Source organism: Lithobates pipiens, unplaced genomic scaffold (genome assembly GCF_037356315.1).
Source record: "Lithobates pipiens isolate NorthernLeopardFrog02 unplaced genomic scaffold, aLitPip1_a1.2 Scaffold_23, whole genome shotgun sequence".
Taxonomy (NCBI): domain Eukaryota; kingdom Metazoa; phylum Chordata; class Amphibia; order Anura; family Ranidae; genus Lithobates; species Lithobates pipiens.
Genome location: NW_027507785.1, coordinates 136934004 through 136961973, shown reverse-complemented (window position 1 = coordinate 136961973; position 27970 = coordinate 136934004). Strand labels below are relative to the sequence as shown.

Below are 27970 nucleotides of genomic sequence, written 5' to 3'. Positions count from 1 at the left end.
TCAAATTTTTGCTGGCATAAATTCCGATGGAGCATACACACGGTCGCATTTTCCGAGGAAAAGGTCTCATCTGTCTTTTGCTGGGCAAAATTCCGATCATGTGTACGTGGCATTAGGGTGAACCTTTAACCATTGAAATACCAGGCACTTAGACATCTTCCTCCCGAGGCCAATTTTCAGCTTTCAGCGCTGTTGCTATTTGAATGACAATTGCATGGTCATACAACACTGTACGCAAACAATTTTTTTTTATCATTTTGTTCCCACAAATAGACCTTTCTTTTGGTGGTATTTGATCACCCCTGTGATTATTTTTTTGCACAAAAAATAAAACAAAAAGGCTGAAAATTTTGAAAAAACACGTTTTTCTTTGTTTCTGTTAAAATGTTTTGTAAATAAGTACATTTTCTTCAATGACGGGCACTGATATGGCTGTACTGATGGGCTGAGGTGGTACTGATGAGGTGGCACTAAAAGGTGGCACTGGTATGCCGCACTGATGGTCACTCATAGGCAAATAGATTTTTTAACTTTTAATTGTCACAATTCGTGCCTAAAAAGTCCATAGCTCATTTTTGTCCTCCTTTCCAACCAGCCACTCATAGGCGGCACTGATGGGTACTTATGGGTGGCACTATTGGGTGGGCACTGATAGATGGCATTGCTGGCCATCACTGATTTTATTTTGGTACGTGATGGCACAGATTGGGCATCATTTGCACATGTGGATGGCCATGGGGTACATACCGGCAGCACAGTGGTGTAGTGGTTAGCACTCTCACCTAGCAGTAAAAAGGGTCGCTGGTTCAAATCCCAACCATGACACTACCTGCCTGGAGTTTGCATGTTCTCCCTGTGCCTTCATGGGTTTCCTCCGGGTACTCCGGTTTCCTCCCACACTCCAAAGACATGCAGGTAGGTAGGTTAATTGGCTTCTGTCCAAAATTGGCCCTAGTATATGAATGGAGACCTTGGATTGTGGGCTCCTTGAGGGTAGGGACTGATGTGCAATGTATAGGGATAGGGACAATTGTAGACATTCACTCAGGTTGAACTGGATGGACTGGTACTTTTATTCAACCTTATTATGTAACTATGTTGCCCACTTCCCTGGTGATCCTAGGGGCTTCCCTGGTGGTCTAGTAAGGGCATCTGAGGGGGGGGGGGGTCTGCGCTGATAAACATTCAGTGCAGACCCCCCCCGTCAGGAGAGCTGCCGATCGGCTCTCCTCATGTCTGTCAGAAGCGAGTGAGGAAAAGCCGATTATCGGCTTTTCCAGTTTACATCGTGATCAGCTGTGATTGGACACGGCTGATCACGTTGTAAAGAGTGTCCGGCCAGAGGCTCTTTACCGAGATTGACACAACGCTCCACCGATCGCCACGATGCATGCCCCCACGCCACACGTCGGCACGTTATCCTGAAGGACGTCATATAATGCCCAGTCAGGATAACAGAACCACTTCCCGGACATCAATCTGCTATTGACCGGGCGGGAAGTGGTTGAAAAAAACTTTTTTCACTCCTGTTTAGATCATTTCAAATAGGACTAAGCAGTGACCTTGAAATTTAGGAAATTTTAAGTTGTTCTCTAATTTTGATCTCTATGTACTTACATTAAAAAGTATCTTGTTCTCTTTGTATTGTTTCCTTTGCATGAAATACCTGCTTTCCTATTTCAAACCATGCGATTGAGGAAAAATCTAAGCCACAGCACATCATACAAGCCCAGCGAGTAATAGATGATAGCTGCCTCATCCTAACTCCACCACACCCCTACATGTTTCTCGCCACCCACTGGGCTTAGACATTGAGCACAAGCGCTCATGCATGTCAGTTTTCTGGCTGTGCTGGAGAACAGCCTACTTGTGCTTCAATTGAAGACTGCCGCTGATATGCCCCCCTAGACAGCTATTCCCTACAAAGTTTAGTGTAATGCTGTTTCTCCAACCCCACCTTTCTAAGCCTCTTATGTAGCTGAGAACAGATATTATGTAATTACTCACCACGAAAAAAATAAATCCCATAGCAATGGCAACTGAAGGGGGGAGACAGAACAAGGAAACAGGAGGCCAGAGGACTCATACTGCAACCTGCAGTGTATGCTGTGCCCGAAGGCAATATCCTCATGACCTTTAATATCGATTTGATAAAATCAGATAAACGTATATGAACCGCAGACCACGTCGCAGCCTTACAGATCCAAGCCATAGAGGCTCGATGGTGCATCGTCCAAGAGGCACTAATCGCCCTGGATGAGTGTGCTCTTAATATGAGAAGGAAGAAGTTTCTTCTTTAAAGCGGTTCTGCACACATAATACATTTTCCCATTCTGTTGCCTCTAGACCGTACATTTGATAATGCCACATTTTTTTTTTTTTTAATCTACCTTCTTTTGTAATTCATAGTATTTGATTTTCCTCCCCTGCGGCGATGGGCGATCACTTCCGGCTGAACCCCGCACTGTCTCCTGGGATCTCGTCCAAGTAATCCCAGGAGACATTGCGGCTAATGCAGCCGAAATATCGCGAGATTTCGGCTAATACAGCCGAAATCTCGCGTGATTTCGGCTAATACAGCCGAAATATCGCTCTTACTACATAAAGAGAATGTAGTGCTTTCTCTCCCCCAAATTAAGGCTCTGGGGAGAAAGGAGGAAGAATAATATCTCAGTTTAAATGAAACCTGTTACCACTTTTGGTAAGAATTCAGGATGAGGACATAAAACCACCTCATCCTTATGCATGATGAAATATGGCTCTTACAAGACAGAGCCGTTAGTTCTGATACTCTTCTAGCAGAAGAAATGGCAAACAGAAAAGATGATCTTTCTTGTCAAAGAACCAAGGGAATTTCTCGTAAGGTTCAAACGGCAGATTTAATAAAGCCGATAAGACCAATTTTAAATCCTAAGGATTTAGAGGTGCCTTGATAGGGGGATAAACTGTTTTACCCCCTGAATAAGCTACGCACCAAGAGTGGGAAGCAAGAGGCCATAGGAAAAGACACCGACAAGGCCTGGATCTGGCTCTTGATAGAAGTCAAGGCCAGCTTCATTTCAGATCCCATATGGAGGAATCAGGAATCCTGCCTATTGACATACTTCCTGGATTGCCAACCCCTGGATCAACAGCAAGAAACCTATGCCCTTCCATACTCTAAAGTAAGTGACTCTGGAAGCAGACTTCCTGCCATTAGTCAAAGAAGACACTACCGAAGATCACCCACAATCGTTTATAGAGTGGGATTCAACTGTCAAACGCGTTAAACTTTGTCCGTAAGGTAGGATGAAATACCGGACCCTGCGCAAGAAGGTCTGGCTATAATGGCAGAGTCCAAAGGACTCCTACTGCCATCTTTATGATCTCGATAAATTAAGATCTTCTGGGACCCGCTGGGGCTGCCAGAATCACCTCCTTTTGTTCCTGCTTAATCCTGCGGAGAAGGCGCGGAATTAGCAGAACTTGAGAGAATGCATTGATCAGTGAAAATGGATCCCCTGGGAAGACTAATGCGTCTGTTCCGCCTGCTAGCGGACCCCTTGTTCGACATAAAATTGTCAACCTTATTAATGAATCTGGACACGAATAGGTCCATGTCCAGAGTACCCCATCTGACATATTGCAAACAAAGATGACGGGGTGAAGAGATCATTCTCCTGGAAATAATTGTTGACGTCTCAAGTAGTATGCCTGAAAATAAAAATTGGCTACAGGCAAGGAGTGTTGTGTTCTGCCAAAGCTAGAAACGTATTCCTCTTTTTAGGCTGCACGACCTCTCGTGCCTCCCCTGGTGATCGATGTCAACCACCGCCGTGGCCCTGTCAGACTGAATCCTGTCAGGACAGTCCCGTAGTCTGACCGCCAAGATTCTATGGCCAGATGTACTGCCTGAAATGTCTAAAAAAGTTGATAGGCAAGGTCCTCTAACCTGGACTATCTCCCCTGGACAAAATCTTCTTCCAGGGCTACTCACCAGCCAGGAAGGCTGGCATCTATTAACACCTTCCAGTATAAAGATTTTCCCATCTGCTGGATAACCACCACCAATTTAGGCTCTGATCTATGTCAGGAGTCAAGCATCTTGGAAACAAACAAGGCCCGAATCTGCTTTATTCCAGACCGACAGGATGGTGTCTTGAAGCAGTCTTTGAATAAAACTGTGTGTAAGGGATGGCCCTGAAGGAGGCCACCATTTTTCCTAAAAACCTCCTGCAGCCGAAATGAAGGAATTTTCCTTTATCTTGATAAGTTGAATTAGTCCTACAATGGAACGGTTTCTTGTCTGGGGTAAGAATACCTTCTTCTGTATTGTAGCTATAACCAGCCCCCAAGAAACCTCCTTGATGGTTTTAAGGAGAATCTTCCTAGGCTGAGAATCCAACCTAGACATTTCAGATATCTACAGCTGAGATCAGACTCTGGTTTTAAACCGGAGCCTGAATGATATATTAAAAAGTAGATCTTCTGATAGGTCTGGCTAGGACCATTATGCCTTGAGCCCTTAACCTGGCTAAAGGAGGTGCCAGAATCTTTCAGAACACTCGTGGTGCGGTGGCTAAGCCGAAAGGAAGTGCCACAACTGAAATTTTTTTTTTATATATTTCAAACCGCAGAGATTTCTGGTCAGGGGGAATCTCTGGCACATGGAGATATGCAACTCCCCTCCTTGCCGGATGGACACAGCCGCTCGAATTATGAAAGGATCGGATGTTTAAGTGCCAATTCACATCTCCGAGATCTAGAATACGTCTTACATCTCTGTTTGGCTCTGGGACCTTAAAAGGTTTGAGCCAAAAAAAAAATCTGTTCCACTATGGGAATCTCCGATATCACCGACTGGGATAACAGCTGAATCCAGAGGCCATAAAGAGACTTTTTTTTTCTTGGAACCTTAGGAGCATTCTCTGAGGAGGCGGATACTCTTGCATAAAGACTGTCGCATCAGCAGCCCCAAGGATCCCACAGGCAGCACCCAAACAAGACCCGAACCCCCGTTAAAGTTCACATTAATGTTAATCCCAGAAATCCCTCTGCTCCTAACATTGTTCCTGCCAGACTGAGAATCGCAGGACCTTTCCCCTCACATAAGCGAGTGGGGGTGCTCCTTCACGAGAAGGCCTTAGGATTCCGCTTCATGGGCTTTCTGCCCCCAAGATCCTGGTGCGGCCCTTGGGAACTTTCTCCTGAACCTGACGATTGAGACCGTTGAGACTGCCTAAAGGCAGATGCCCCAGGCCTAGGAGAGGCTGCACGATTAAAGGAGAACTGTTTGAACCTCCTTTTACTAGTAAAGAGAGCTTTACCCCTTTTGGATGTACTTATCCACTCTAAATAGTAGTACCCCAGGAAGGGACACATACTGACTAAAGGTTTTCAGCTGGAGCTTCGGCTGATCAGTATTTCAGCCACGGACCTCTGCAAAAATGCACTATTTCAAGTATAAGCCATGAGGCTTAACCGATCAAGTCCTTCATAGCATCTGTGAGACACCGTGCGTCAAATACACCTGCCCCTTGCCGGGCCTGCCGATCAGGCAGAATTTTCAGGTATCTCACACCTGTTCCTTAACCCCTTGGAGTCCACATTTTCCAATGCATGCAAAATAGTGGAGCAGGCGTTAAAGGGTAAATGGACTGAGCTACTCCAATTGTAGCAAACACTGCAAAAGACATCTGGTCTTGAAAAGGAAAATCCAACCTTAACTTGCTGGATACTTTAACATCAGTGCATTATCCACTGGACATGTGAGACTCTGCTCACTTGATTGCAGCATTAATAGCTGGAACCCCACATTTCTTCATAGAAGGTACGGTGTTATTTTCTTTGTAGGCCTCATTCAGTTTTTCGGTAAACAGTAGAATGATGTGCTTTACCAAAAAGCTCTATCTTGGTCTAATCTGTCCACAAGACGTTTTCCCAGAAGGATTTTGGCTTCCTCAAGTACATTTTGGCAAACTGTAGACTTGCTTTTTTAGGTCTCTGTGTCAGCAGTGGGGTCCTCCTGGGTCTCCTGGCATAGCGTTTCATTTAAATGTCAACAGATAGTTTGCGCTGACATTGACGCTCCCTGAGCCTGCAGGACAGCTTCAATTTCTTTGGAACTTGTTTGGGGCTGCTTACCCATCATCTGGACTATCCTGTGTTGCAACCTTTCATCAATTTTTCTCTTCCTTCTATGCCCAGAGAGATTAGCTACAGTGCCATGGGTTGCAAACTTCTTGATAATGTTGCACACTGTGGACAAAGGCAAATCTAGATCTCTGGAGATGGCCTTGTAACCTTGAGATTGTTGGTATTTTTCTACAATTTTGGTTCTTAAATCCTCAGACAGTTTTCTTCTCCTCTTTCTGTTGTCCATGCTTAGTGTGGCACACACAGACACACAATGCAAAGACTAAGTGAACTTTTATCTGCTGTAAGTTGTTATTTTTATATTGCCCACACTGGTTCCTTGCTGTAGGTGAATTGCTTGAAAAAATCTTATTTATTCACAATTCTGAAAGGGTGCCAAGAATTTTGAGCAGCCCATTTTTGGAATTTTGTGTGATATGTCCAATTTGCTTTTTTTCCCCCCTTTTTTTGTTTTGTTCCAATACACACAAAGGGAATAAACATGTGTATAGCAAAACAAGTGTTAATGCAATACTTTTCTGTGAGAAATACTTGATTTTCTAGAAAAATTTCTGGGGTGGCAACAATTTTAGCCATGACTGTATGCGTGCGTGACCTATGCATGGGTTCACTTCTGCGCACCAGCAATGAGGGATGGGGGCACTTTTTTTTTCCTTATTTTTAGACTGTCCCTTTCATTTATTTATTTTTTTTACTTACTTTTATTCCTATTACAAGGAATGTAAAATATCCCTTGTAACAGAAATAAGGATGACAGGTCCTTCTAATGGAGAAACCTGGGGTCAAGAATACCTCCAATGTCTCCTTTACCTTTAAAAGCAAAAGAAAGTTAAAAAAAAATGGGAAGTCCCCTCTGCAGCTTCTGAAAGCATTCTAAACAGCCCATAAGCGGCTCTAAACACTTTTAAAGAGAATACTGCAATCACGGAGCAGCAAATCATATCGCCTGTGATGTATTTCAGTTATCTTGCAAACCTGGCCTGTTAGTGGGTCCTGAGGACAGGAGTTGAGAACAACTGCTTTAAGGACTCCTTCCCATCCTTTTTCAAGAAGAGCACTTTTGGGAAGCGGGGTACCCGATTATGGTAGGTACCCACGCTCACTTTCACGCTGACCACCTAGGCAACTAGAGCAGGCAATTGCCTAGGCAGGCCACCTAGGCAGTTGGAGCATAAGTTCTCCTCTCCAGCCACCCCCCTCCCCGCAGTCTTCTGGGTCAGTTCACAGGTCCCAGAAGACTGTGGGACCATTCACAATGGCCAGTGACACTCACGCTTTCTGAGCAATGAGCACACGGCTGTGAAGCTGTCACAGCTAGATGCTTACAGTCATGATGCCGCTTCTGGGAACCCGGGTGCTAGCAAAAAAGACGCCGCTGGATCGTGGGACAAGTGAGTGTCTATTTATTAAAAGTCAGCAGATACAGTTTTTATAGCTGCTGATGTTTAATTTTTACACAGGAAACTGGAGTCTTTTTTGGACACTGGCTTCTGTTAGCCACAGGGGTACATTTCACGTTGTTTGTTTTACCTTTCCTTAAGAAAAACAGGAGGAGAAGAATGCATTTAGTATAGTTGTCTCCTCTTTGACATTAGTAACCCACTTCATGCAATCATTCCTTATTATAACAATATGCACTGACCTTTCTTTCTTACAATATATTAAAAAAAAAACGTGGGGGTATTTTTTCTACTCTTCCCCCACTATGCGTCTCTCATAGTGTATTATAGCTGCCCTAATTGCGGTGTGGTGACTGAACTTGTAGGTTTCCACTGCCCAGGCTTTACTATTGCTGTGCTGCTGGTGCAATGCTTAAAAGTTTTTTGTTTTTTTTAAACAACAAACATGTCATACTTACCTCCACTGTGCAGTTCATTTTGCACAGACTGGCCCCGGTTTTCAATTTCTGGGGTCCCCGATGGTGCTGGTAGCCCCTACCTGCATCGTATAAACCCCTAGGAGAAGCGCTCTTCCAGGGGGTCACATTGCGGGCGTGCTCCCGAGTCCAGCGTTTGCGTCCACAGACGCAGAATGTTGGACTCAGCTCGCCCCTCTGGGTGCCTGCGTCATTGGATTTGATTGACAGCAGCGAGAGCCAATGACTGTACAGTTATCAATCTATCGAATCAAGAGCCGAGACAACGGGCAGAGGGGAAGAGCGCCTCTCCAGCATGGGAATTACAGGGCTCAGGTGAGTAAAATGGGGGGGGGGGGGGGCTGGGGGACAGAAGTATTATCACCTCAAGAGTTTACAACCCCTTTAAACATACATACAGATACACTGGGAATGGAAAAGAACCCCCCCCCCCCCTTTTAAATAATCCAATGTTGTTGCTTTGCAGCAATAATTTAATTTTAGTCTCATCTGACCACCTTAACCTCCCTGGCGGTATTCCAGAGTCTGGCTCGGGGGTAAGATTTAAATACCATAAGTGGTATTCCAGAGCCAGACTCGGGATCTCATCGCTGGATCCATGGAGGGGTTTACTTACCTTGGATCCAGCAATGTACCCTCGCTGTGATCAGCGAGCCGTCCTCCGCTCGATCTGTCAGATCACCGGGCTCCGTTCCCTGCGAACGTTGCGACGCACGGGGACAGAGTTTGGTGCCAAATTCAAAAAGTAACATACACAGTATACAGTAATCTTACAGATTACAGTACTGTATCAAATAATTACACATCCCCTTTGTACCTAGTGTTCTGTGCAGTGTCCTGCATACAGTTTTATATTATAAATACTGTTCTTTATGCCTGGAAACTGGAGATTGTCCATAGCAACCAAAAAGTGTCTGATTACATCAAAAGTGGTTAAAGACCAGCTAGAAAACAGATAATGAATTAGAAATCACTCGCAGAATTGAGCGATATTAATTTGTGGGGAAATTCATCATCAAACACTAGAAGTAATGACAACAACAATTCTGCAACTCAGCATAGTTCAGTGTTTTTTATTTGATTACATTATTGAATAATTTTTATTATTATTTGTTATAATTATTTATAGGTATGTATTAGATAGATATAGAGATATATATATATATATATATATATATCTCTATATATATCTATATATTTATATTATAATTTATGATTTCATATTTCAAATTTTATCATACCCGGGATGTCTATAAAGCCCCATACACACACAGTTTTTCCTTCAGATTTACCAAAACCATATAATATGAGGTCAAACCTTAGGAGTTTAAATGTGTATGCAATCAGACAGGCCCTTGCACTACATGGTTTTGGTAAAGCTGAAGGGAAAAACTCAGCAGAAAAACTGATAGTGTGTATGGGGCTTTAGACTGTTGTTTGGACAGATTTAAGTGAATTATTTCTAAGAATTACAGGCCTACAATATAAAACGCCAAATTTCCATGCAAAATAATGGTACTGCTTTCAGCACCTAAAATCTGAAATAATCATACCGCCAGGGAGGTTAAACACAGCTTCCGCAGTCTGAGGGCACATGGAAAAAAATGTTATGGTAAGATGAGACTAAACTGTAATTATTTGGCCTCAACATGCCTCTAAATAATCTTACCACTTCCAGCAGCTCATTCCCCACAGTTAGAACCTTTTGTACCATCTGCCCCTCTCTATTAGATTGTAAGCTCTTCTGAGCGGTGCCCTCTTAACCCTCTTGTATTCGATTGTATTGTAACTGTATGGTCTCCTTTTTCTATTGTAAAGCGCTGCCTAAACTGTTAGCTCTATATACTGTAAATCCTGTATAATAATACCAAACAATATATCTGGTGGACATCCAATACAGCTCACCATCCAAATAACACCATTCCTATAGTAAAGCATGGAGGTGGTAATATTCTGTTATAGGGGTGTTACTTTGCAGCAGAGACTTGAGCATTTGTTAGGATACAAGAAAAATGGATAGGGCAAAATACCATCAAATTCTTGAGGAAAATCTGCTACCCTCTGCCAGAAAGTTGTCAACGGGAAGGTTTACCTTCCAACCTGACCCAAAGCACACAGCAAAAATTAGCACACAGTCGTTGAAGGAGAAAAGGGTGAATTTCCGTTCATGGCTTAGTCAGAGCCCAGACTGAAACCCCATTAAAAATCTGTAGAATTACTTGAAGATTACAGTCCACAAAATGGTCACCATCAAATTTTACTTAACTTGAGTAGTTCTGCAAAGAAAAGTGGGCAAATCTTGCAAAGTCTAGATGTGCACAGTTAGAGGAATATCCCTAAAGACTGTACTTGAAGTAAAAGGTGGTACAACAAAATACTGACATACTTTTTCCAACTCTGTGATTCGGTTTTTGAATTTGATATATTTTTTTTCTGACATGTCGGGGTTATACCTTATACCTGGATGTTCTAAGTTGCACTAGTAAATACAGCTGGATCAAAACAAAGACTGTGCCTGTCTTCATTTCAGGCTGCAAAGCAACAAAATTTGATTTTAAAAGGGGGTAATTATTTTCTATAGTCACTGTATCTAGAGAGCTTTGGGTCAAATGTAGCAGTTTAGAAGAACGATCGTGTAAAAGTCACCTATGTGACCATATGTGCTACTAAGCCCCAAGAAACTAGTTTATCCCCATAATTAAGACAACAAAGTTATATGTTCTAAAAAAGAAAAAAAAAATGGTACAGTGGGGAAATGGTACAAAGTATCTTACTTACTAATGCAGGAGGAATTTCAGATCTTAGTCTTCCAGTGAACATATCACTCCAGTGGCAACGCTAGAAAAAAGAAAAATAGTAAAATCTATAGGTTATAAGGCCAGGGAAAACAATCATTGCCATTTTGTAAAGTCCAAGTTATACGTTACAGTATCAACAATGGCCATGTGTCTCATTATAAGTGATGTTTAACATTTTTTAAAACTGTTTATGGTTATCTAGTATTTAGCAATAGCACACATTTCAATGCATCTCTATGAATATAGTGCTCAACATGATGTGCTCGACTTAAAGCAGAGTTCCACCCATTTTATGCACTGTCTCTCTATGAAACCCCCCCTTGCACATCGTTTTACCAATGCAAATCCTATTTTTTTTCCCTTCACTTCCTCCAGTCCACGCCTAAGTGATTACATCACTAAACGATTCGCAAGGGTTCCTGAGATGGGGGAGTCATATCCCAGGAGTCCTTGCAAATCGCCTACTGCTGAAATCTTGCGTTGGCAACCTGTTATGAAGGAGAGCCGCGCCGAGGCATTACTGTGCATGCACGAGATCGGGAGGTGCATGCTGTATAGACAGCTGCACGGAAATCCCAGAACTGAAGACAGGAGGGCTTCAGAAGCCCACAGCTAAAATGGAACCTGACAAGTCTGCAAGTAAAAAACCTTTTTTTAAAGAAAGTAATTGTGCAACACCCATGTTGAAAATAATAATGTACATGTTTGGACAAACACAGAGCAGTCTTTAAAAAAAAATTGTTGGGGTGGACTGGAACTGTGCTTTAACTACTTTCAGACCGGACCATTTTGCTGGCTTACAACCAGACCACTTTTTTTTTGATTCGGCACTGCGTCGCTTTAATTGACAATTGTGCAGTCGTGCGACGTGGCTCCTAAGCAAAATTGACGTCCTTTTTTTTCCCCCACAAATAGGGCTTTCTTTTGGGGGGTTTTATTTTTTGCTTTATAAACAAAAAAAAAGAGCGTAAATTTTGAAAAAAAAAAACGCATTATTGTTTTACTTTTTGCTATAATAAATATCCCCCCAAAAAAAAATATAAATTATTTTTTCCCTCAGTTTAGGCCCATACGTATTCTTCTATATATTTTTGATTAAAAAAATAAATAAATAAAAGACCCCCCCCCCCCCTTTTTTTTTTTAAATAAGTTTTTCCTTCAGATTTACCAAAACCATATAATATGAGGTCAAACCTTAGGAGTTTAAATGTGTATGCAATCAGACAGGCACTTGCACTACATGGTTTTGGTAAAGCTGAAGGAAAAACTCAGCAGAAAAAACTGATAGTGTGTATGGGGCTTTAGACTCTTGTTTGGACAGATTTAAGTGAATTATTTCTAAGAATTACAGGCCTACAATATAAAACGCCAAATTTCCATGCAAAATAATGGTACTGCTTTCAGCACCTAAAATCTGAAATAATCATACCGCCAGGGAGGTTAAACACACCTTCCGCAGTCTGAGGGCACATGGAAAAAAATGTTATGGTAAGATGAGACTAAACTGTAATTATTTGGCCTCAACATGCCTCTAAATAATCTTACCACTTCCAGCAGCTCATTCCCCACAGTTACAACCTTTTGTACCATCTGCCCCTCTCTATTAGATTGTAAGCTCTTCTGAGCGGTGCCCTCTTAACCCTCTTGTATTCGATTGTATTGTAACTGTATGGTCTCCTTTTTCTATTGTAAAGCGCTGCCTAAACTGTTAGCTCTATATACTGTAAATCCTGTATAATAAGACCAAACAATATATCTGGTGGACATCCAATACAGCTCACCATCCAAATAACACCATTCCTATAGTAAAGCATGGAGGTGGTAATATTAAATATAAATAAAAATCGCAATAAGCGATTGGTTTGCGCAAAATTTATAGCGTTTACAAAATAGGGGATAGTTTTATGGCATTTTTATCAATTTCTTTTTTTTTACTAGTAATGGCAGCGATTTTTATTGTGACTGCGACATTATGGCAGACACATCGGACATTTTTGACACAACTGAAGACAGCTGCAGACAGAGCCTGGCAAAGCATCAGAAAGGAGGAAATCTTTGCTAATCTTTGCTAAGGCCATTTTGTGGAAGTCCAGGGAACCGGACACCAGTGGTGAGAGCACGTATGATGCAGAGTGATGTAAATTTAGCCTCTTTATGATGTTTGGGGTGTTTGCCCCATTGACTTGGTGCTCTGTTTTATAGGTTGGAGTGGCTCACACCCCTCTCTTTGTTAGAGTTATTGCTTTGCCTTTCTCTATTCCTTCCATCTCTGCCCCGTTCATCTATTGATGTGATGGGCTGTGAATCCTTAACAGATCAGGTGGGTTCTATTGTGCACAGATAAACTCTCTGTCTAGCATTAATGAAACCATTGGGCAGGGCAAGTTACATAGTTAGTAAGGTTGAATAAAGACACCAGTCCAGTTCAACCTGAGTGAGTGTCTACAATTGTCCCTATCCCTGTACATTGCACACTCACATCGGTCCCTACCCTCAAGGAGCCCACAATCCAAGGTCCCCATTCATATACTAGGGCCAATTTTGGACCGAAGCCAATTAACCTACCTGCATGTCTTTGGAGTGTGGGAGGAAACCGCAGTACCCGGAGGAAACCCAGGCAGTCACAGGGAGAACATGCAAACTCCAGGCAGGTAGTGCTGTGGTTGGGATTCGAACCAGCGATCCTTTTTACTGCTAGGTGAGAGTGCTAACCACTACACCACTGTGCCGCCCCCCAATCAAGAATGTCTTGGTGCATTTTTCCATTCATCCTTCCTTCAACTATATGAAGTTTGCCAAAACAGCCCTACACCATGATGTTCCCACCTCCAAACCTCGCTGTTGGTATAGTGTTTTTGGGGTGATGTGCACTGTCATTTGACTTCCAAGCATTGTGTGTATTATGGCATCCAAAGAGTTCAATTTTGGTCTCAGACTATACTCTCCCAGTATTTCACAGGCTTGTCTAAATCTTGTGCAGCAAACTTCAAACGGGCTTCAACATGCTTTTTCTTCAGCAATGGAATCTTGTGTGGTGAGTATGCATACAGGCTATGGCGGTGGAGTGCATTACTAATTGCTTTCTTTGAAGTAATTGTACCTGCTAATGCCAGGTTTTTCTGAAGCTCTCCACAATGGGTCCTTGGCTCTTGGACAACTTCTTCTTTTCACTCCTCTGTCAGAAATCTTGCAAGGAGCACCCGGTCGTGGTTTATGATGGTGAAATGATGTTCTTTTCACTTCCAAATTATGACCCAAAACAGTGCTGGAACATTCAGAAGTTTAGAAATCCTTCTATGCCATCACTATTTTTTGCAACAATATAGTTGCGAAGGTCTAGAGAGCTCTTTACGTTTACCCATCATGAAATGTTTCTTGTGCGACACCTTGGTAATTAGTCACCTTTTTATAGGCCTTCAGTTGAGACTGAACCAGCTGATATTAAGTTGCACTGACAAGGGGCAAAATTGCTAATTACTGATAGATTTCAGCTGGTATCTTAGTTTTTCAGCTTTTTGCACCTTCATTTCTTTATGTGTACAATACTTTTTCCCTGTGTCATTCCATTTTTTTTTTTTAGACAGAACATAATTTCTTTGGTTTCTTTGTATGTATGGATTGCATGGGTTGTTACTAACATATGGTGAACATTTCATATCAATAGCACCTTTAGAAATATATTTAACCAGAAAAATGGTGATGTGCTTAACAATAGGACTTTTGCACTCACCGTAAAATCCTTTCTCTGTAATTCACTGACCAACACAGCTCCTCTCTGTAACAAAATGGGATGTAAGCCCCATCACTGGAGATTCCTAGGCAAAGTTGTAATACAACATTTCAGAACTTTAGTTCCACCCAAGGGGGCAGTCCCTTAGGCTACAATCCCCCACACTCTGCCGTAGCAGCCTCAGTACATCAACAACCAGTATAATGTAAAGAGAAAAAAAAGGAGGGGCGGGTGCTGTGTTGGTCGGTGAATTACAGAGAAAAGGATTTTACTGTGAGTACAAAAAATCCTATTTTCTCTTATATTGACTGACCAACACAGCTCCTCTCTAACAAAATGGGACGTCCCCAAGCAGTGCCAAACGAGGGGTGGGAAAAACAGTATAAAAACTTCATCCACCATGGCAGGTGGGAACTAGTAAAACTAAACCCACAAAAAAAACAGCAGTGCGTGGAAAACCACCACAAAACAACAAGGTATCCTCAACAGGAGTGATCCAAAGACCGTAGCCAACTGCGGAAGTAATGCAACAGTGCATTAACATAACAGTACTGCGTTTTTTTAAAAAAAAAACAGGAAAAAATATCGGTTGAATATTCAATTGCAACTACACGGCCGCCTGCAAAACTTTGCGGCCAAAACTGGCATCAGCCGATGCACGGACGTCTACCTTGTAAAACTTGGTAAAAGTATGGACAGACGATCGCCTTACACACCTGAGCGACAGACGGTGGGTGTCGGAAGGCCCAAGACATTTCAATTGCCCTTGTGGAGTGGGCCGTGACCAGAAAGGGGGGCACATGCCCCTTCAAGGTGTAGGCTTGTACTACAATCTGTCTAATCCACCTGGAAATGGTAAGAGACGAGACCGCCATGCCTTTCTTTGGACCAGCCACTGAAACAAACAGCAAGTCTGACTTCCGAAAGGGAGCCATGGCAGACAAATACACCTTCAGAGCCCTAACCACATGGAGAGAGTGAAGGGCCACTTCCTTAGGGTGCTTCAGCTTGTGACACAGAGAAGGAAATACAATGTCCTCATTGATATGAAAAGCCGAGACCACCTTCGGTAGAAAGACGGTTGCGGACGCAACACCACCTTATCCCTATGGATAACCAGATAGGGCGACTTGCAGGACAAGGCCGCCAGTTCCAAAACCCTCCTGGCCGATGTGATGGCCACTAGGAAGACCACATTCTGGGAAAGAGTCAAGGGAATCTCCCCGATAGTTTCAAACTGCGGTTTTTGAAGCGCCAACAACACCAAGTTCAAATACCATGGAGGTAACAGTGGATGCTCCGGAGGGACTACGCGTCGTACCCCCTGAACGAAGGTACTCACTAAGGAGTGTGATGCCAGGGGTCGTTGAAAAAAGACAGCTAAGATTTGCCCTTTGATGGTACTTGATGCCAATCTCTGGTCAACTCCTTGCTGGAGAAACAGCAGGATCCTGGATATGGAAAATGAGGGTGGATGCAATCTTTTCTCCTCACACATGGAAATGTAGGCCTTCCAGGTACGATGGTATATCTTCAGAGAAGATGATCTCCGTGCCCACAACATAGTTGAAATCACTGAGTCCGACAGACCCCGGTTCCTCAACACCTGGCTCTAAATAGCCATGCCGTTAAAGCCAGTGATGGTAAAGTAGGATGGAGAATTGGACTTTGAGATAGGAGGTCCTCTCGCAATGGCAGTTGCCAGGGAGCGTCTGCCACCAGATGCACCAGGTCTGCGTACCAAGGATGCTGAGGCCAATCCGGGGCAAACAGTATTACTGGGATTCCCTCGGCTTCCACTCTGCGAAGCAGACGTGGCAACCGTTTCAGTGGAGAAAAGGCGTAGATCAGCCGGTACTGATCCCACGGGGGCCACCAGCGCATCCGACGCGTCTGCCCACGGATCTCGTCCTGGACACGAATCTTGGCACCCTACGATTGAGATAGGAGGCCAGTAGATACACTTCTGGTGTGTCCCACTTCAGGCAAAGCTGCCTGAATATCTGCGGATGCAATGCCCATTCTCCTGGGTCCAGCATCTGGAGGCTTAGATAGTCAGCCTGCCAGTTCTCCACTCCCAGGATGTAAATAGCTGACGGAGCCGATACGTGTTGCTCTGCCCACTGAAGTATGTGAGCGACCTCCCGTGCAGCAGCTGAGCTTTTTGTTTCCCCTTGGTGATTTACGTATGCCACAGCCGTGGCGTTGTCTGACTGTATCCTGATCGGACGCCCTTGAAGACTTATCGACCATATGTGGAGACAGCCTGATCGCTCTCAATTCGAGCAGATTGATTGGCAGCTCGGATTCTTCCGTCGACCAGAGGCCCTGAGCCGACTGAACCATCACTCCACCCCAGCCGGATAGACTGGCGTCCGTAGTGATAACCATCCATTTCAGAGGAAGGAGCAATTTTCCGGACTGAATCACCAGGTTCCTCAACCACCAGATCAGGGAGTCCCTGATTGGCTGGTTCATCTGGATCTTCCGATCCAGGGACAACTGAGATTTGTCCCATTTTGAAAAGATCTCCTTCTGCAGAACTCTGGTGTGGAACTGGGCGTAAGGCACTGCCTCGAAGGAGCCTACCATGAGTCCCAGTACTCGCATGCAAAAACTGAGTGACTACCACTTGCGGTTCATCAGTAGTTTGACCGCAGATCTGAGAGTCAGTAATTGTCAGAAACCGTGAATCAGACTGAGACAGACGTACAATTAAATCACACTTGTTTATTAATAAAAATAAAAGGTAAATAGAAAAAGCGTAGTCGAGCATAGCCAGAGTCCAGGAACTAGATCGGGTAGTCAGCCAGGCCAGAAGTCAGAGATCCAAGTAGCGCAAAAGCAAGCAGGATAAGGTGCCAGAAGGGATGTCAGCAAGCCAGACTTTAAACAAACCGCAGGAGATGGTTTCTAGTGATGTGACCAAGGTGAAGGCAGAGGTGAAGTGAGCTGGAAGGTTTTAAGTAGGCAGGTCAGACAAGCATCATCAGGAACAGCTGGTAACTGTGGAGAGAGAAGAGAGCTGGCAAATAGCCGACCGCTGAGCAGCCAGCCCAGAGAAGGAAGGGCTAAGCCAACCATGACAGTAATTTGTCCGAAGGGAGAAAAACTCTTGCTTCCTTGGAGTCCAACAGCAAACCTAGGTACTCCAGACGCTGGGTCGGCACAATTACCGACTTCTCTAGGTTCAACAGCCACCCAAATTCCTGCAGGGTGTGCATGGTGATCGCCACATCCTCCTCTAATTCTGAGGTGGAAGATGCTCTCAGGAGGAGATCGTCTAGGTAGCCCACGATTGCGATCCAGGGTTGTTGCAGCAATGCCAATACTGGAGCCAGTACCTTGGTAAAGACCGGGGGTCTGATGCCAGACCAAAGTGAAGAGCCACATAATTAAACTTTTGATGCCGAAGGCATATGGGTATGTGTAGGTACGCATCCTGGATGTCTAAGGATGCCAAGGAGTCCCCTTGATGGAGCGCAGCGACCACTGAGTGAACTGATTCCATTCTGAACCTCTGCACTTTCACAAAGTGATTGATGGCTTTTAAGTCCAAGATTGGACGTACCCCTTCCTTCTTGGGAACCACAAACAGATTTGAGTAGAATCCCTGGAAGCGTTCCAAGTCCGGAACTGGTACAACCACCCCGCGATTCAGCAGGTCCCTTACTGCCCCCAACAGGGCCTCCCGGCGAGCCGGGGATACAGGTATGCTGGAGGGGAAGAATCTGTTTGGCGGCCAAGAGAGAAACTATCATTGGTCGGATAACTAGGAGAACCAACGGGGTGCAAACTCCCGATGGTGACCCCCCACCCGAGACAAGGGTGGGGGCAACCTTCATGCGGTAGCACTTTTATTTGCAGGCTTGCGATTCCATGGACGTTTCTGACCGTGGATGTCCTGTCGGGCTGGGGACGTTTAGTCGAAGCTCCGGGCGGACGAAAAAAAGCAGATTGTGAGCAGAAAAAGAGGGCCCTTGCCTACGGCGTGGCTCCTTAGCTTTCCTGGCTTGTGGGAGTAGTGTACTTTTACCACCAGTGGCATTTTTAATAATGTCATCTAACGGGGCTCCAAAGAGCCAGTCGCCAAGGAAAGGAAGATCCGTCAGGGCTTTTTTGGATGCCTGGTCAGCAGACCAGCATTTTAGCCAAATTAGGCGCCTCAGCACCACAGCTGACACCGAAGCCCTGGATAACAGAGGGAGAGTATCCAGGGCCAAGTCACAGATGTACTTAAGGCCTTGCACTAGTTGGTCAGCTAGTTCCACGCAGACAGGGGAAGCCAGTAGCTCTGCCAATTCGCGGTGCATACGTTTTGCCCACTCAGTTAGTGTCTGCGACACAAGTGCGGATGCAGTACAGGTCGCACGCCTGACCAGAAACAAGGAACGAGCCACCGCCTCGGCCTTCCTGTCCATGGGATCCTTGAATGCAGGAGTCCCCTCAACCGGGATTGTGGTTACTTTATGTAACCTGGATACTGGGGGGGGTGTCAAAGATCGGAAGAGCCGACCACTTTTTGAGAAGGTTTTCCTCTAAGGGGTAACGCACCGCCATGTATTTGGGGACCGAAAAGGTCAGTTGTGAGTGACCCCATTCTTTGTAAATGAACTTGTCAAAATAAGTAAAATACGGGAACATCTTAGATGAACGTGCTGGCTTGCGGGACCCAAAAGTGACCGGTACATCATTAGAGGGATCCGCTGGCTCCTGAATCTTCAGGGTATCACGCACAGCTGTGATAAGTGCTCCAACAAGCGCTTTATCGTGCACGGACCCGGACGGGGACTCATCCTCACTGTCCTGGTCAGCGTCATCTGACAAGACAGAGCAGGGGTCACTGGCCTCAGCAGGACCCGAGTCTGCATCAGAGCTCTCCCCAGAGGACGGGGGCCTTTCTTCCCATGCACCGCCTCTATCTTGGTAATGAACTAATTGAGGACCGCCGTCAGGGTGTCCATGGGAAACGCGCAGTCCGCAGGGACCCGGTTGCAATTGCCTGGATTTCAGAGGAATTAACACCCGTTTCTGAAGCCATGTTGACCCTACCCTGTCTGCCACCCAAAGGGGACTTAGGACAGTGACAGTCCCACCCTGCTTGCTGCCGCTGACTGAGGGGTTCTAACCCGCTGGACTCACCGCCCTGAGGAGTTCCGCGCTGTATACAGCAGTGCCTGCAGCCCCCTAGCGCTCCCAGAAGGACCAAAGCTGTGTTGGTGGCAGCCGTCAGAACAATCGGTGAATGATCGCTGAGCGATCTGAAAAATGTGTCCAGATTACATAGAAAGCCTGCCAGCTCTCTGTGATGACAAAACAGGAAGCTGAGGGCACAGGAAACTGCTGCTAGAGCACAAAAAACGTGGTCCGGCTTTAAAAAACGTTCGCCAGTGTTTTGAATAGGGAATCAAAGGGAAAATGGCCGATTGAAGCCCAGAAGCATGCTGGCCCTTGCCCACACTGAAAATGGCTGCCAGGCAGCGCCATGAGAGGCAGAAAGAAATATGTGGCAGACACAGTACTACGCCGACCCAGAGCACCCCTCACAGACGCCTCCCGGGATTAAGTACTCAGGACTCAGGCACCCCAGTACAGCCAGAACCCAGGTGAGGGTCCAGGGGCATGCGCACACCGCTCAGCATCCATGCACAGCCCCCCCCCCCGCGTGAGGGGGGGAAGCAGGGGAGTTAGGGACAGGGGAGAGAAGAGAGGGGGGCCCGAATCGACCTCCCAGGGAATGCCCAGCTGCTCAACCCTGCCGAGACAGGGAGAGCCGTACTTACCAGTCCTGAATAGCTGGGAGACATTCCATTGTAGCCAACTCCTGATCAGTACAGGGAAGGATACTGGCCCGGTCATACAGTATGTACGCCATGGAGCATAAAAGCTCACGACCACCACTGGAGCTGAGGTATGTCGTGGCCTGCCGAGCAGTAGCTGCGACCTGCACACGCTCGATGGCCGGACTGGGGAGACTACAAGGATAAGTGAACCAGCCTGTCACCCAGCCGGCTGTTGATAGAAGATCACAGGATCATTCATCTTGCGCAAAAAGCCAAGCTTCTGCATCAAAAAAACACAAGCCTATGGGCCTGCAGGGTTCCTAGGTCTATCTCCTTCACTAGGCAAAATAAAACTGAAGCTGCTAGGGCAGAGTGTGGGGGATTGTAGCCTACGAGACCGCCCCCCTGAGCAGAACTAAAGTTCTGAAGTGTTGTATTACAACTTTGCCTAGTAATCTCCAGTGATAGGGCTAACAACCCATGTTGTTACAGAGAGGAGCTGTGTCAGTCGGTGAATATAATGCCGCGTACACACGTAGCCAACTATCCGGCGGACTAAGTCTGGCGGACTTCCCGCCGGACTGTCAGTCCGACTTTCCTAACGGGCTACTTGCCCACACATGGCACTTTTTCAGCGGACTAATACGGCGTACTAAGTCCGCCGTACTTTTGAAATGAACGGACTCGCCCACACACACCGAGGAAAGTCCGCTCATTTCGAGCGTGTCTCCAGGTAGGCGGGGCACGCGAAGGAGACGTCGCTGGCCCCGCCACTTGGTATGGACTTAAAGGGGAACCACAACGCCGAAAAAAAAGAAATCAGCGTGGGGTTCCCCCCAGGTCCACATCAGACCCTTGTCCGAGCACGCTACCCGGCCGGCCAGGAAAGGGGGGGACGAGCGAGCGCCCCCTCCTGAGCCGTACCAAGCCGCGTGCCCTCAACATGGGAGCGCCTTGGGGAAGGGGGGGCCGTGCGGCCCCCCCACCCCAAAGCACCTTGTCCCCCATGTTGATGAGGACAAGGGCCTCTTCCCGACAACCCTGGCCGTTGGTTGTCGGGGTCTGCGGGCGGGGGGCTTATCGGAATCCGGGAGCCCCCTTTAATAAGAGGGCCCCCGGATACCGGCCCCCACCCTATGTGAATGAGTATGGGGTACAATGTACCCCTACCCATTCACCTGTGAAAAAAAAAAAAACACAACACAGTGTAAAAATAGTTTATTGCACAGCTCCGGGGGTCTTCCGTCTTCGGGGGTCTTCTCGCCGGACTCCTCCGCTATCTTCTGCTAGCTCTTTTACTAGCGGAGGAACCCAGCTTTCTTCCTCGCCGCCGCCCTCTTCTTCCGACTTCGGGGGTCTTGTCCCCCTCTTCGGGTTCTTCTGCCGGGCCACCGCGCCTTCTTATAGCTCTTTTACAGGCGGTGGCCTGGTCTTCTGTCGCCGCTGTCGTCGCCTTCTGTTCTTCTCTTCAGATGTTGCCTCGTCGCATCCTCCACTCACAATGGCTCCGACGCGACGCGCGGCGACTTATATAGGGACATCACCAGATGATGTCCCCGCCCATTATGGTGTCACAGTCCCAGAGGATGCTGGGACTGTGACATCATAATAGGCGGGGACATCATCCGGTGATGTCCCTATATAAAAGTTGCCGTGCGCCCGGTCCCCGTCATTGTGAGCGGAAGGAGCGACGAGTCAACATCTGAAGAGAAGAACAGAAGGCGACGACGACAGTGGCGACAGAAGACCGGGCCACCGCCTGTAAAAGAGCTATAAGAAGGCGTGGTGGCCCGGCAGAAGAACCGAAGAGGGGGACAAGACCCCCGAAGTCGGAAGAAGAGAGCGGCGGCGAGGAAGAAAGCCGGGCTCCTCCGCTAGTAAAAGAGCTAGAAGAAGATAGCGGAGGAGTCCGGCGAGAAGACCCCCGAATACGGAAGACCCCCCGGAGCTGTGCAATAAACTATTTTAACCCTCGTGTGTTGTGTTTTTTTGTACTTTATTTTACAGGTGAATGGGTAGGGGTACATTGTACCCCATACTCATTCACATAGGATGGGGGGCCGGTATCCGGGGGCCCCCTTATTAAAGGGGGCTCCCGGATTCCGATAAGCCCCCCGCCCGCAGACCCCGACAACCAACAGCCAGGGTCGTCAGGAAGAGGCCCTTGTCCTCATCAACATGGGGACAAGGTGCTTTGGGGTCGGGGGCCGCACGGCCCCCCCTTCCCCAAGGCACCCCCCATGTTGAGGGCACACGGCCTGGTACGGCTCAGGAGGGGGGCCGCTCGCTCCTCACCGCCCCTTTCCTGGCCGGCCAGCGTGCTCGGACAAGTGTCTGATGTGGACCGGGGGGGACCCCACGCTGATTTTTTTTGGCGTTGGGGTTCCCCTTTAAGTCCATACCAGGTGGCGGGGTCAGCGACGTCTCCTTCGTGGGCCCCGCCTACCTGGAGACCTTCTCAAAATGAGCGGACTTTTCTCCGGGCGGGAAAAGTCTGTTCATTTCAAAAGTACGGCGGTCCGCCAAAATGCAAGTCCGGCGGGAAGATTGGAGTGCAAAACTACTTTCTAAATCCGCCGTACTTTCAGGTAAAAAAAAAGTCTGCCGGAGGCTACACACGGGGGGGATTGTCCGGCGGACTTGAGTTTGCCGGACTTTTCCACCCGATTGTTTGATCGTGTGTACGCGGCATAAGAGAAATTTATTTTACATGCTGTGTGTATAACAAATGAGATATATATATATATATATATATATATATATATATATATACATATACACACACACACACACATACATACACTATATACATATAATATATATATATATATATATATATATATATATATATATATATATACACACACACACATACACACATATACATACACACACATGCACACTGTTAGAGGTTGAATATAAGTACATATCATCAGACTCAGAGATTAAAATTTTTATTCAAATAATAAATAAAAATAAAAGACCTAAAAGATGGAATTGCAGATTTTCGGACAGGATTGTAATATATTATGCATGAGTCCCTTATTGGCATGTAGCGCGATACAAGCTACCTGTGCTTGTGGTCACCAAGACATTTAATAGCAGCAGCATGCTTTTTGTATCACTGTCATGATGGTGTTAAAAAAACAAAAAAAATAGCCCTTTATAGCACAGAAAAAAGCTGAAAATTACTACTATGGAGTTAATTTCTACTGTAGTACCGTTAACGTAATATTTAGTTAGTGCTGTGGATAAAGTACAGTGCTCAAAATATTAAAGGTACACTTTTTTAATCAAAGTATAGCAAAGTTAATTAAACTCCTGGGATATTGATCTGGTAAATTAACCACTTCACCCCCGGAAGGTTTTACCCCCTTAATGACCTGGGCATTTTTTGCGATACGGCACTGCATTACTTTAACTGACAATTGCACGTGTGATGCTGTACCCAAATAAAATTGATTTTCCCTTTTTTCCCACAAACAGAGCTTTCTTTTGGAGGTATTTGTTTTTTTATTTTTGCGCTATAAACAAAAAAAATGACAATTTTGAAAAAAAACAAAACAATATTTATTTTCTGCTTTAATACATATGCAATAAAAAAATCGAATTTCTTCATCAATAAAGGCAATATGTATTCTGCTACATATTTTTGGTAAAAAAAAAATCCCAATAAGCGTATATTGAGTGGTCTGCACAAAAGTTATATCGTCAATATAGGGGATATTACTATTGCTTTTTTTTTTTTACTTGTAATGGCAGTAATCAGCCGTTTTTAATGGAACCGCAACATTGTGGTGGACAGAAATGGCACCTAGCTGACATTTTTTTGGGGAACCAGTGACATTATTGCAGTGACCATTGCTAAAAATATTCACTGACACTGTATAAATTACACTGGCATGGAAGGGGCTAATATCAGGGGTGATAAAAAGGTTAAAGAGGAAGTAAACCCTGATGAGTTTACTTCCTCTTTCATTCCCTGCAAAGGCAAAGCATAATGGACTACTATGCATCGCATAGTAGTCCATTATGTGTCACTTACCTGACACAGGAGCCTGTAGTTCGGCGCATCAATGTTGTCGGTGGGGTCTCGCAGCTCCGCCGCTGTCATTCGGCGAAGCCGCGATGACGTCACTCCCGCACATGCGCACGGGAGCCGACATGCGCGGCAGCTCCGTTCTTGGAAATGCAGCGCTCAGTGCGCCTGCGCTGCTGTCTACGGCGCATGCGCCGTAGACAGCGGTGCCTGTCTTCGGGCAAATATCTCCTAAACCGTATAGGTTTAGGAGATATTTCTTGGAGCTACAGGTAAGCCTTAACCTAGGCTTACCTGTAGGTCAAAGTGTGTTGTAAGGGTTTACAACCACTTTAACAGCTCACTGTATGGAAACTCTGAACCATGTTCCTGATAAGCAGGAGCACTAGATCAAAGTGTCCATGCCTGAGAGATGATGGTCTCTACTTGTTTACATTGGCAGACCGCTGTTCTGTCTCTGTGGGGAGCAATCACAGGTGGCAACGCAATGCCCGCGGGGGCCTGCTGATTGGCTTTGCGCCCCCCAGGGGCTATTGCCCCGTCGCCTGGTATCGATTTTAAGGGGAACACCCACGCCGAAAAAACGGCGTGGGGGTCCCCCCAAAGTCCATAGCAGACCCTTATCTTGTACATCAAAGAATAGGATTTTACAAGTAAGCCGTTTTAAAAATCGTGTTTTGTTTTCATACATCAGAGGACACAGAGGCATAGTAGTTACTATGTGGGATGTCCCATAGCAATGGCAACTGAAGGGAGGGAGACAACAAAAAAGTAGGGCAAACAAGAAGCTAGAGGACTCATACTGCAGCCTGCAGTACACTGCACCCAAAGACAATCCCCTCATGACCTTTAACATCGATTTGATAAAATCTGATGAATGTATGAACTGAAGACCAAGTTGCGGCCTTACAGATCTGAGCCATAGAGGCCTGATGATGCACCGCCCAAGAGGCGCTGATCGCCCTGGTTGAGTGTGCTTTAACATGAACAGGAGGAATTTTCTTCTTTAAGCCGTAAGCGTGAACAATCGCTTGACAAATCCATTTGGAAATAGTAGATTTTGATGCTGCCTGTTCCCTTTTTGAACTTTCTATCAGTACAAACAAAACATCTGTTTTGCAAACTGAGCGGTTGCCTTTAACCACTTAACAACCGGCCCATAGCCAAATGACGGCTACAGGGCGGATGCTTAACTCTGGGAAAACTTTATAGTACGTCCTCCCAGAATTGGGCGCGCATCTGTGAGCATCACGGATCACGGTAAACAGATGCTCATCGAGGCCGTTTATCACGTGATCGCTCCGTCAAATGACAGAGCGATCACCTGTAAACAAACCGGCGTCATGTTATGACACCTGTTCCTCCCTCCCCTCTCTGTACCCATGGGTACAGTGAGAGGGGAGAGAGAGAGATCGGTGTCAGCAGCACTGTGGGCTGGATCTGCAGTGCCCACAGCGCTGCTCACCGACAATTAACCCTGCAATGCCCTGCCAATACTCTGCAATGCCCTGCCAATAATCTGCAATAGCCTGCCAATAATCTGCAATACCCAGCAATGCCCTGCAATACCCAGCAATGCCCTGCAATACCCAGCAATGCCCTGCAATACCCAGCAATACTCTGACATAAATTGCCATACCGAGCAATACCCAGCCATACTCTGTGATATCCTGCAATGCCTATCCATGCTCGTTGATACCCTGAAATCCCCAGCCATGTTCGGTGATACCCTGCAATACCCAGCCATAGTCGGTGATACCCTGCAATACCCAGCCATAGTCGGTGATGCCCTGCAATACTCGGTGATACCCAGCCATGCTCGGCCGTGCTTGGCTCTACTCAGCCTCTGTATGTTGCCAGGCTGTGGAAGTCTCACACACGTATTATCACCGTACTCAGGAGTAGGAGAATCTATTTAGGGGTGTCATTTTTGGTATGTACATGTTAGAAATATTGTATAAATGGACAACTTTGTGTCCATTTGCATTTTAATCACTTCCCGCCCGCCAGCCGTCATATGACATTCTTGACTTTGTGCGAGGATATCTGAATGATGCCATTCAGATATCAGCTTTTTCAGTCTGTGATTGCCTACACCATAAGAACGATCATAGCAGCTGTTCCACTGCTTGATCGTTCTTACAGGAGGCGAGACGGGACGTCGGCCCCCCTCCCGCCACCCTCCGGTGCTTCTACCGACTCGCCAATACGATCAAAGCCAAAATCATCTTTTTATTTTATTTTTTTATTTCAGGCTTCCCAGCCTAGAGGTGACATGTGGGGTCTTATTGACCCCATATTTCACTGTAAAGAGGACCTGTCATGCCATATTCCTATTAAAAAGGATGTTTACATTCCTTCTAATAGGAATAAAAGTAATCAAGAGGCTTTTTTCTGCGAAAAAAGTGTCAAACTGAAATAAAGTAAAATGAACGATAAAAAAAATAAAATAAAAATGTTTAAAGCGCCCCTGTCCCCATGTGCTCGCATGCAGAAGGGAACGCATACGCAAGTCCCACCCACATATGAAAACAGTGCTCAAACCACACATGTGAGGTATTGCTGCGAACATTAGAGCGAGAGCAATAATTTTGGCTCTAGACCTCTGTAACTCAAAATTTAAAGTGTTGCCTATGGGGATTTTTAAGTAGTGACATTTGGCGCCATTCCACGAGCGTTTGCAATTTTGAAGGGTGGCATGTTAGGCATCTATTTACTCGGCGTAACTTCATCTTTCACATTATGCAAAAACATTGGGCTAACTTTACCGTTTTGTTTTTTTGAAGCACAAAACAGTTTTGTTTTTTTTTTCAAAAAAAAAAAGTGTTCGAAAAATTGCTGCGCAAATACCGTGCGAGATAAAAAGTTGCAACGACCACCATTGTATTCTCTAGGGTCTTTGCTAAAAAATATATATAATGTTTTGGGGTTCTATGTAATTTTCTAGAAAATAAATGATGATTTTTACATGTAGGAGAGAAATGTCAGAATTGGCCTGGTGCTCGAAAACGCCTGATGGTGCTCCCTGCATGGTGGGCCTCTGTATGTGGCCACGCTATGTAAAAGTCCCACATATGTGGTATCGCCATAATCGGGAGTAATAGCAAAATGTGTTTTGGGGTGTAATTTGTGGTATGTATATGCTGTGTGTGAGAAATAACCAGATAATTTGACAATTTTGTGGAAAAAAAAAGGAAAAAAAAAAAAAATCTTGATTTTGCAAAGAATTGTGGGAAAAAATTACAACTTCAAAAAAATCATGCCTCTTACTAAATACCTTGTAATGTCTTCTTTCCAAAAAGGGGTAATTTGGGGGGTATTTGTACTTTTCTGGCATATTAGGGTCTCAAGAAATGAGAAAGGCCGTCAGTACTTCAGGTGTGATCGATTTTCAGATATTGGCACCATAGCTTGTGGACTCTATAACTATCACAAAGACCAAATAATATGCACCAATTTGTACTTATTTTTACCAAAGATATGTAGTAGTATAAATTTTGTCCAAAATGTATGAAGAAAAATGAATAATCTGCTAAATTTTATAACAGTAACAAAGAAAAAATTTTTTTTTTTTTTACGGAATTTTCGGTCTTTTTTCTTTTATAGCAC

At 45.4% G+C, this 27970-nt stretch overlaps 1 protein-coding gene across 5 annotated transcripts in view; it reads right to left on the bottom strand.

The window, feature by feature from the left end:
- The window catches only part of RANGAP1 (Ran GTPase activating protein 1), a 289117-nt gene that overhangs the window by 142085 nt on the left and 119062 nt on the right, over window positions 1-27970 (bottom strand). For all 5 annotated transcript variants that reach the window (XM_077452418.1, XM_077452420.1, XM_077452421.1 and 2 more), the window contains one exon: window positions 10790-10849. In XM_077452418.1, the coding sequence (XP_077308544.1) occupies window positions 10790-10849 (60 nt within the window). The remainder of the gene's footprint in view (window positions 1-10789; window positions 10850-27970) is intronic.